Source organism: Corvus kubaryi, unplaced genomic scaffold (genome assembly GCF_017639235.1).
Source record: "Corvus kubaryi isolate FWS band 111438036 unplaced genomic scaffold, C.kubaryi_AGA036_p1.0 45373, whole genome shotgun sequence".
In the NCBI taxonomy this organism is placed as follows: domain Eukaryota; kingdom Metazoa; phylum Chordata; class Aves; order Passeriformes; family Corvidae; genus Corvus; species Corvus kubaryi.
In genome coordinates, this window is record NW_024581284.1 from 28,779 (window position 1) to 39,423 (window position 10,645).

General features: G+C 67.6%; 1 protein-coding gene across 2 annotated transcripts in view; it reads left to right on the top strand.

Annotated features, from left to right (window-relative positions):
• The window catches only part of LOC121672233 (nuclear factor 1 C-type-like), a 31,510-nt gene extending 21,225 nt beyond the window's left edge, over window positions 1-10,285 (top strand). For both annotated transcript variants that reach the window (XM_042044818.1, XM_042044817.1), the window contains exons 3-6: window positions 8,463-8,534; window positions 9,054-9,128; window positions 9,266-9,389; window positions 9,898-10,285. In XM_042044818.1, coding sequence (XP_041900752.1) covers window positions 8,463-8,534; window positions 9,054-9,128; window positions 9,266-9,389; window positions 9,898-10,270 — 644 coding nt within the window. In that variant the 3' untranslated portion in view covers window positions 10,271-10,285. The remainder of the gene's footprint in view (window positions 1-8,462; window positions 8,535-9,053; window positions 9,129-9,265; window positions 9,390-9,897) is intronic.
• Window positions 10,286-10,645: the final 360 nt, after the last annotated feature.

Sequence of the window (10,645 nt, forward strand, 5' to 3'; positions counted from 1 at the left end):
CCGCTCCGGGGCAGCGTGGGACCCAACGGGGCCTGGCACCACCGCTTCCCAGCAGGGCACTGGGGAGAGTGGGTGCTCTGCTGGGAGTGGGGGAGCCCAGCGTGCAGGCTGGGGGCTCTGGGTGTGCTGTGCACCTGGGCAGGGAATGGGGTGTCATGTACTGGGCTGAGACATGGCCATGCTGGGCTGAACTGGGATGGCGTACTGCGCTTAACTGGGGTGCTGCATGCTGTGTACTGACTGGCATGGGGTTGCTGCATACTGGGCTGGACTGGGGGCACCCTGTGCTGGCTCAGCTGGGGGTGTAGTGTCATACTGGGCTGGGGTACCCTGGACTGGGCTGAACTGGGAGCACCCTGATGCTGGACTGGGAGCCCTACAGTGGCCGAGCTGAAGGCAGGGACCAGGACCCCCACTGCATCTGCAATGGGGTCCCCATATGCCACCTGGTGTGCCTCACTGGGGTGCCATGCCGGCAGGTTCCCTGGCCATGCCGTGTCCAGCTGCTGTCCCCGGGAGGTGGCTGCCCCTCTGCCACCCCCCACCCCCCCACCGGCGACCTTGACCCCGGTGTCTGGGTCCCCAGCAGCCGCAGTCACCTGACTGTCTAATTGGGAACACAGCGGCTGTAAATACTCCCTGATAAGGCCTGGCAGCCTCTCACTTTCACTGTTAAGGTCGCTCTGCCCCTGGTTAAGGGGGACCAGGATGGGCCAGGAGCAATGGCGTGGGACCCCTGAGGTGCTGCAGGGTGCTGGGTGCTCGGCATGGCCCGGTCCCAGTCCACAGTAGGCACGTTCTGTCAGGCTGTGGCTGATGGGAGGGGTCTCTGGTCTCCCACCTTGGTGGGGAAACTGAGGTAGGGAGGGACACGGAAGAAGCCACCACATCGATGGGACCCTGCATGGCACGGCCAGGCTGGTGACAGCACTCGATGGGTGGTGGGGATCACTGTACCACCGCCTTGTGGGCTCAGTGAGCTTCTCCCTGCCCGACACGCTGCCCTCCTGCTCCCTCCTGCCGGCTCCCTCCTACCTGCTCCTGCCCGGCACACTGCCCGTTCCTACCTGCCCTCTCCTGCCTGATTCTGCCTCCTCCCTCCTTCCTGCTCCCTCCCGCCTGCCCGCTCCTGCCTTCTCCTGCCTCCTCTCACCTGCCTGCCCGCTCCCCCGAGCCACCCGCAGCATCCCCAGCCCTAAGGAGAGGGGCCTGGGAGGGTCTCTCCCGCGCAGGGCCCCCCCCGGCCGGGCAGTCCGGGCTCCCCGCAGCCCCCGCGGCCCCCCGTTATCAGCCCGAGCACGTGCGCCCGCGCTCCCCCGCCCCCGCCGCCCGGTTTTGCCGATGTCAGCACAATTTCCCAGCCGCTGCTCTGGCAACGCCGGGGAGGGGGGGGATGGAGGAGCCCCCGGCCCTGCGCTCTCCATCCGCAGTCTGGGGCAGCTCGGCAGGGGCTGAGCGCCCGGACGGCTCCCCCAGGCCGATGCCAAGGGCGAGCTCTGCCCCTCGGCTTTTCCCCCTATCCTCGGCTTTCAGTGCCCCCGGGATGGGCAAACTGAGGCACGACCTGTGCCGGGCTGGGGGGGAGGCCCCGTCCCGGCCCTGCCGGCCCCGGGGATGGCCGCGGGGTGCAGGGAGAGCTGAGCGCCTGGGCCCTCCCCAGAGCAGCACCGGCCCTGCTCCCATCTTGCTCCCATCCTGCACCCAGCCCTACGACCGCCACCCCCGGTACCTTTGGGGAAGGATAGGATTAGGATGGGTGCGGGATGGGAGCAGGGCTGGATGCAGGATGGGTGCGGGAAGGGCAGGGGATGTGAGCAGGGTTTGATGCAGGATGAGTGCTGGATGTGAGCAGAGCTGGTTGCAGGATGGATGCAGGATGGGAGCAGGGCTGGATGCAGGATGGGTGCGGGATGGGTGCGGGGCTGGGTGAGGGCTGGGCTGTGCACACCGCAGTGGGGGAGGGGACGGCGCTGCAGCCCAGAGCTGGGTGTGCGGCGGGGGGGCGGGGGGGCCGGGGGGGGGAGCTCGGAGGTCGCTGGTGAAAGTCAAAAGCATTGCAGTAAAATGGTAATCAATCTCCCCAGCCGATGGTGCCAGGACCTTCGGAGCATTACGGAGAGATTCCTCCCAGCAGCTCCCGACGGCAGCAGCCAGTGGAGGGGGACATTGCCCCCCCCCCCGCACCCTCCCGTCAGTGCTCCCCACCTCCACGGGCTCTCTTGCTGCACCCTCACCGTGGTGCCTCCATCCCTGTATCCCCATCCCTGCATCCCCCCGTTCTTGCATTCCCACGCTGGTAGCTCCCATCCTTGGACCCCATCCCCCCCAGGCTCCCAGAGCGGGGGAGAGGCAGAACAGGGGCAGTGCTGGCCCCTCACACCCTCTGCGGTTCCCTGCCCCCCCCCCCAGCCATCATGCTCAGCGGGGCAGGAGTTGGGGTTCTGCCCTGCTGTGAGCTTTTCCCGGCAGTGCCCCGAGCTGAACCCCCAGGCCGAGTGGGGTGGGAGCAGATGGGTGCCCAGGGCAAGCAGGCCGTGGGCCCCAGGGTGGCATCGAGCTCCTGGCAGCCCCGGCCATGCCTCCGCCAGCGGACAGCACCTGGGGGGGAGGCGGGGACCCCCACGCTGTGCCAGCATCTGCGTCTCCCACCGCCTGGCAGCCCCTTATCTCCCCCCACCAGCCTCGCCGCTGGCTGCGGCGCGAGGCAGATGGCACCAATCTGCCGGGGAGCCCGTGCCAGGGCTCTCATCCCAGGCGCGCTGTGGCCGTGCCAGGCCGGCCGTGCCAAGCGTCTGCTCAGCCCCTCCAGATGGAGGGGCAGGCGTTTCCCTGGGTACCGCCGCTCCGCCAGCCCCCGTGCAAATATTTATTGCCAGGGTCGTGAGAAGATTGATGGGGTTCACAATATTTGGGATCTGCCGTTCACAGAGCTGGGCACCAGCGGGCAGGCAGGCTGGAGAACCCCCCCAGCACACAGATGAACACGGGCAAACCCTCCCCCTGGTCCAGGTATCTCTACTCCCAGTTAAACAGCCAGGGAGGCCAGGGTTGAGGGGAACGAGGTAGGCAGAACCCAGCAAGTCCAGGAGGAGACCCCCGGGGAAAGGGCACAAGTGTATGAGACAGCAGAGAATCCGCAGGGGCTGGGTGCCTGCCCCCAGAGCTGCGTGCTGCAGAGGCGGGATGGGAGGGGGCTCCCCAGGGTGCCACGCCCCCGCCACCCCTGTCTTCTGCAGCGTCACTGCCCGGGGTCCCGCCGTTCCCGAGCCCGGCCCCGCTGCGAGCCTGGCGCTGGCACGGCCGGGGCGGTTTCCATGTGCTCGAGCTCTCCGGATCGATGTGCCGGCGACCTTGGGGAGGTCAGGGCTTCCCCGGCTCTCCCGCAGTGCGCCGAGCCGGCGGCGTGCCGGAGCCGGACGGCTTCCCCGCAGTGCCCGCTGCCAGCCCCGGCCCCGCGTCACCACTGAACCGAGTTGCGCCGTGCTCAGCGCGGCGGCCCCGGCAGTGTGAGCGTGCCTGCCGGGGACCTGGCACACGGTGCCACGTCCTGTGCTGCCGGAGGGGACAAGGGGCCAGAGCGGTTCCGCGCACCGTTAGGCACCCGATGAATAAAAGATGAGCGAGCTTCTCTCACGAGCACCTGCCGTCCCCCGCCCTCGCCACCCGCCGTCCCCCGCGCTGGCAAGCGCCGTGCCCTCCCCGGGGCCGCAGTTGCCATCCTGGCCGGGTGCCCGGCTTCGTGCTGCGCTGGCAAGGGACAGCTGGGGCGGCAGATGCCCACGGTGCTCTCTCCCGCCCGTGGCCGCGGGAGGGGGGAGAACAGACGCCGGCAAGCCCCCGGTGTGCCCCTGCACCCCCGATCAGGGCTGGCACTGCCAGTTGGGGCATGGGATCGGTCCCCTGTCACACTGGCCCCTGCACTGGGGTCGGCCCTTGGGAAGGGCTTGAGCCTGCTGCCGCAGCCCTGCGTGGTGGTGGTGAGGCAGGGGCTGGTTTTGGGGGAGCATCGGAGGGGCCATGGTGGGGGCCCATGGGACTCTGGGGGGAGGCTGGCTGTGCTGTGGGGCTCTGCCATGGGGCTGGGATTGGCAGAAAGATAGTGGCAGCATATTTCCCTTTCCCTGTCCCTGTCCCTTTTCCTTTCCCTTTCTCTCCACTTTAATTTCTTCCTTCCTTTCTCCCTCCCTCCCTCCCTTCCTTTCTCTCCTTTCCCTCTCCCATCCTCTCTCTTCTCTCCCACCCCCTCCCAGCAGCTGCACCCCCAGGTGCCCCCAGCTCAGGGCGCAGCGGCTGGATGCCAGCACCCCGCAGGGGAGAGTCCCAGGGAAGGGGGGGGGGGCTCAGCCTTCCCTTTGTCTGTCCCACTCTCCCCATCCCTTTGCCCGCTGCCATCTGTCCCCGCTCGCCTCCGCGGGCGCCGGCAGCCCTGGATGGAGCCCAGGCCTGGCAGGGCTGAGCGAGGGGGCGGCCGCGCCGCCCGCCTGGGGGGGTTCCCCCCGGCCGCTGCCATCTCCCCGTGCCGGCCGGGGTCGGCCGAGGACAAACCCGCTCGCTCCCAGCGCCGCTCGCTCGCAGCCGCCGGCCAACGTGCTCGCGCCTCCCAGGCTCCCGCCCGGGCCAGCTGGCCGCGGCCGGCGTACGTGGCAGCGAGGCGCGTCCGTCCCCCCCGCCACCGCCCCGCCACCTCGGGGGATGCCTCCGGCCAGGACCTCCCCGGGGCTTCGCTCGGCAGAGGGAGGAGGAGCTGCCGCCCCCGCAGCGTTCGTGGCTAAGGCCCAGCAAAGTCGCCTCACCCCGACGGCCCCGCAGCGCTCCGGGCATGGCGGGGGGCACCGGGGGCGGGGCGGGATAGGGAGTGGGGAGGGGGGGTCCCGCGCCCCGGCGCGCCGGCCGGCCCGGCTGAGCCAGGATTTACCCGGCACACGCGGCGGTTCAGGGTATTATATAAAGGAGGTTACACAAGCAGGACTGTTCCGGGTTTATGTAAGGGCCACCCCAGCCTGGCGGCAGAGGGATGGACGGTGGGACGGGCAGCGAGGCGGGCAGTGCCGCTCGGACCTGGGGATCGCTGTGAGACTGGGACGAGGAGTTCTGGGGGGGGGGGCCTGACAAGGCAGGGCCCCCAAATCACACCCTCCCACAGCCTCGCTCGCCCCAGCCCTTGCAGTGGGATCTGCCCCACGGCACCCTGCTTCCCTCCGGTCTCCAGGGGTCTCCCATCCTGACCAGGCTGTTCACTCTGGGCCATTCTGGTCCGCGCTGTGGTCACGGCCAGCCGGAGGAGTGCAGTGACACCTGAGCAGGTGCTGGGGCTTTGTGGCCACGGAACATGGGGGCAGTTCCCCCCCAAGCCAGCCCCCAAGGGAAACTGAGGCACGGGGCAGAAGCCTGCAGGCAGCAGTGCTGAACCCTCGCCCATCTCCTGCTCTCAGTTGGCAGAGCTGGGGAAGAAGGAGGAAGACTGCTGCCCTCGATGGGGGGGCTGGGACTGCTCACACCGGCGCCAGCAGCTCCCCCAGCCCCCGGCATCCTCCAGCCTCTGCGCCTGCGCCCGCGCCGTTGCCGGTAACACCGTGCCCTGTTACCGTCAGCTCTCGGGCACCGAGCCAGGGCTCTCCCGCAGCTGCGCCAGCCCCGGGGGGCACCCGGCCTGCAGTGACACCCCCCCCAGGGCCGGCCCTGCTGCCCGGGGGTCGTTCCCACGCGCTGAGACCGCGGGCGGGTGTCGCTGTGGGGCCCGGGGGCACCGTGCCAGCCAGCAGGGCCGGGGTGCGGGATCCGTAATTCAATGGGTGGCACGGGGCCAGGCTGCCAGCGCGGCCCGGAGCCCAGGCAGCTCGCGCCCCCGCGGGCACACACTTGGCTATTTTTAAAAAAGAGATTGGATCGACCTGTTTGGGCACTGAGCACTCTCCTCCACCTTGCCGGAGACGACCCTGGCACTGAACCCCCTCCCCCCTGAGCGCCCCACAATGTGGCAGCAGGACCACCCCCACCTCCATCCCCCATCCCGGCCCTCCGAGGGGGTGTGGAGGGCACAGATCACCGAAGCAGCGGGGGCATGGGGGGGAGCTTTACAGGCTTTTCTCCTCTCTGGTGCAGTCGAGCCACTTGTTGGGTCCTGGATCTGGAGTCTCCCCAAAACACCCCTTGTGGGGAGCGAGGCCCGGGAGCCCAGGGCTCCCTTCGCCATTTTAGCGCGCGCCAGCCGGCGCAGGCGGCCGTCACATGGCGGTGAGAGCAGCGCTTGGCCCGGCCGCCCCGCCGAGGAGGCAGCCAGAAATCTGCTGGCGAGCTCGCCCGCCCAGCCACGAGGAGCGCCGGGGGTACCGGGCCCGGGGCCCCGGCCTCGCACCCTCTGCCTCCATCGGCCCGGACACGAGGGTGCAGGGAGGGGCCGGCCCTGCTGCCAAACCTGCGAGCTCGGGAAAGTCCCCGCTGCTCCTCGGGCTGCTGTGGGTGGGAGTGGAGTGCTCGGTTTGGGGGCAGGTCCCCGGGGTGTCCCTTGGGAATGGGCGTCAGTGAGGTGGCGTTGGCGGTGCTGGGTCAGGGTGGTGCCGTGGGACGGTGTGGGGGTACAGGACATGAGGCCCACCCGGGGGGCACCCGGGTGAGTGCCTGGGTGCCCTGGGGGAACAGGGACCAGACTGGGGTGGTTCGGTGTGGGCAAAGGTCCATGTGGGGCACCTCAGGACGAGCAGTGGTGGGGGTCCCTGGGCTGAGCCAAGGGCTGCGTGGGCGCCTCAGAGGTACCAGGCGAGGGCACGGCCTGGGGGGCTACCCAGAGGCCGAGCACCCCAGGATTGGGCAAGTGGGTGCTATCTGGGAGGCAAGTGGGGCCCCAGGGAGCCCTGAGGCCACAGTGGGGGGCTGTGGGGAGCCGGGCCGGCCTCAGGCTGTGACCGCCAGCCTCCGTCCCGCGCCTTGGCCGGGCTCCACCACTAACCACTTCCAGAGCCGCCGCCAGATTTGTTGTTTTTAGAGGCGAGGAGGGGCCGTGTCCAGCCACGCGGTGCCCCTGGATGCGCGGGGGGGTCCCCGCTGCCACTCCCCCCTGTCCCGGCTGGTTTGTGCCCCGCTCACTCCCACCACCCGCGCCCCGGTACTTGGGCACACGGCCGCTTCAAAATGGGGGAATAAGGTTAGAAAAAGAAAAATGGAGAGAAGGGAAGGAAAAAAACCCTGCGCCTGTCTCCAGGGGGAGTTTCTGCTCCCTAAAATGGCTGCCTGGAGGGAGCCAGGGGTGCGGGCACGGGGGGGGCTGGTGGTGGGGAGAAGCTTCAAGGCAGGATGCCATGGGGCTGCCAGCGTGGTGCCAGGCTGGCACGGGGTGGGTGGAGGGGAACGCGGCAGCTGGGCAGGGAGACAAAATGGCTGATTTGGCATCGGCATTGAGCAGCACCAAGGGGGTGTGGGCACACAGGGCTGTCAGGCTGGGAGGTGGCACAGTCCCACTGCCCCCATGGATAGTGTGCCAGGTGGGCAGCACACAGGGGTGGCAGGGTGGGGGGTGGCATGGTGCCCACATGGATAACTTGCCCAGCCAAGGATAACCAGCCTGGGAGCCACATGTGAGTGCAAGGGACTTGAGAGGAGAAAAAGGGGGAGAAAAACAGGGAGAAAGGGAAGAATCCCAAGGCGAGCACATGGGCCGGCAGTGGCAGCTGCGTGGTTTTGATGGTGTTTTTGGATTGTCTCAGCCCTTTCCTGACATCTGCCAAGACTGCCAGAGAGAAATGCCGAAGGCCAGGGGGTGGGAGGAGGATGGAGAAGCAGTGGGAAGAAGGAGTATGGGGGAGAAATACATGGCAAAAGTCATGGAAGGGCTTTGGGAGCAGCCAGAGGAAGGATGCTCCTGACTGCAGTGTCTTTGCCGTGCCAGGCTGCTGAGCTCAGCATCTGAGCCGGGATATTTTTAGCCAAGAGAGAGCAGGGCCGGACGGGGCTCCAGGGGTCAGCGCCAGTGCTGCCCCAAGCCCTGCTGCCCTCCAGGAGCTGGGCAGAGGCAGGACAAGGTGCCACAGGTTATGCCATGCTGCAGTTACGCTGCCTGGTGGGGCAGCACTGGGTCATGGATGTGGCTGGAGAGAGGAGAGCAGGCAGCAGGCTGGAGCAGGGCCAGGTGACCATCACCCGGCCCAGCACCGGGGGTCTCCGCCCTGCGGGCAGCGGTGCCCAGATCCTGCATGTGGGGCTGTCCGTGCTCCTGTTGCTGGCGGGGAGGGCAAAGGGGGGCTGGTCGGTGACTGTTCCTCAGTGACTGGGGATATGCCAGCTTGGTGGTGGCCCTACTGCGTGGTGAGAGCTGCTGGGCAGCCTGTGCCTCAGTTTCCCCCAGCAGGGCAACGAGGGGGCAGTCAGCTGGTGGGCAGCCCTGGCTCACACCAGCATGGAGGCTCACACTGGCACGGGGGGCTCACAGCAGCACGGGGGGCTCACCCTGGTGGGTTTTCCTCTTGCAGATGCAGAGCAGAGCAGCAGCCCCCGGACAGGCATTGGCTCGGACCAGGAGGACAGCAAACCCATCACGCTGGGTGAGCGCAGCGGGCAGGGCTTGGGCAAGGGGACAAGGGACACCCCAGCCTGTCCCTGGGGTACCTGCCATGGCCGGGGAGGGGGGCCCATGACACACAGCCAAGCCCCCCGTGCTACGGCTCTGGTGTCCCCCAGCCCCAGCCAGCCGCTGCCTGGCACCTGCAGTGAGCTGGGCATAGCCTTAGCCTTGTCCTACACCCAGCAGAGTCCCACTGAGGCCACAGCCCTTGGGGACAGCAACTGCCATGGAGGTCCCATGGTGGGGGTGCAGCCCCAAGCCCTGCCAGCACTCTCAGCCACAGGGAAACTGAGGCACTGAGCAGCTCCAGGGCGTCTTTGGCAGAGGGGACCAGTTCGGGTGGTCTCTTGCTGGAGCAGGGAGTGGAGTGGAGGCTGAGGAGGGGGACAGATGGGGATTTGGGGGTGTTGGGGTGCCCTGATGCATCGCCACAAGGCAGTGCAGGATGAGAGAGGTGCTCCTGTTGTCCCCTCAGCACGCCCTCCTCTCTCCCACACAGATTCGACAGACTTCCAGGAAAGCTTCGTCACCTCGGGGGTGTTCAGTGTCACCGAGCTCATCCAGGTGTCCCGGAGTGAGTGTCACTGTGATGCCACAGCCCAAGTCCCCGCTGCCTGGGCACACCAGTGTCCCAACAGCCCCCCCACCCCACACTGGGCTGGGACTCCCCTCCCCACCAGGCCCCCCTGACCCCTGTCTCTCTCCCCACAGCGCCGGTGGTGACGGGCACGGGGCCAAACTTCTCCCTGGGAGAGCTGCAGGGCCACCTGGCCTATGACCTGAACCCCTCCAGCACCGGCATGAGGAGGACACTGCCCAGCACCTCCTCCAGTGGGTAGGTGCCACTGGGGCTGTGCCAGGGCGGTGCTGGGGCCAGCCCGAGCCCGGCCATGAGGAAGGACGGGGGCAGCCAGATCCTGCCACGGCCTGGCACTGACCCATGACAAGCTGGGAGAGCTGGGGGTGTCCAGCCTGGATAAGAGAAGGCTCCAGAGAGAGCTCAGAGCCCCTTCCAGTGCTTAAGGGGCTCCAGGAAAGCTGGAGAGGAAGTTTGGACAAGGGCCTGGAGGGACAGGACACTTCTGGCTTCCACTGCCAGAGGGCAGGGCTAGATGGGTTCACTTCCCTATGAGGGTGGGCAGGCCCTGGCACAGGGTGCCCAGAGCAGCTGGGGCTGCCCCTGGATCCCTGGCAGTGCCCAAGGCCAGGCTGGACATTGGGGCTTGGAGCAGCCTGGGACAGTGGGAGGTGTCCCTGCCCTGGGAGGGGTGGCACTGGATGGGCTTTGAGGTCCCTCCCAACCCAGACCAATCCATGATTCTGTGACCCTTCCCTATCCCCAGGAGCAAACGGCACAAGTCGGGGTCCATGGAGGATGACATCGACACCAGCCCTGGGGGCGAGTACTACACCTCCTCCAACTCCCCCACCAGCAGCAGCCGCAACTGGACAGAAGACATGGAAGGGGGTTGGTGTCACCTCGTTACCAGTGCTCTTCCGCTGCCCCGGGGCCCCCAACCTGCTCCCAGCGTTCCGCAAACCACTGCCAGAACCCCCTGTGACCATCTGGGCACTGCCCGTGCCCTGGTGTCCCTATGGGCCTTCAGGTCACAGCACACACTGGCTGTGGGGGCTGCGCTGCCACCCTCAAGTCCCCCAGAACATCCCTGTTTTTCCAAGGATCTGTGGGGTTGCTGTCAACCCCCCCTTATGTAGGCACAGGCTCTCCATAGGTGCCCAGGTGTGTCTGTGGCCCCCCACTTCGGGCAGGGCTCTGTGGGGGCTGCGGTGTTGCTACAGGGCCCCCCCATTTCAGCGTGGGCTCTCTCTATAGGGCCAACCCAGCCTCCAGCCCCACACCAGCCTCCCCCGGCCCCACACTGCTGTGGACAGCTTTCTGGCTTGGTGGGTTTTTTTCCCTTTCCTGTCTAGACAGCCCCAATTAGCTGTTCATTAAGAAAGGGGGGGGGGGGCTGGGCTAATTAAAGCGATGCTGCAAGGCTGGCACAGCAGCTCCCACGCCCCGAGGTGCAGGCAAAGAAGCTGCTCCTCTTCCTCCTCCCTTGGCTCTTCTCCTGCCTCGCCCAGCAG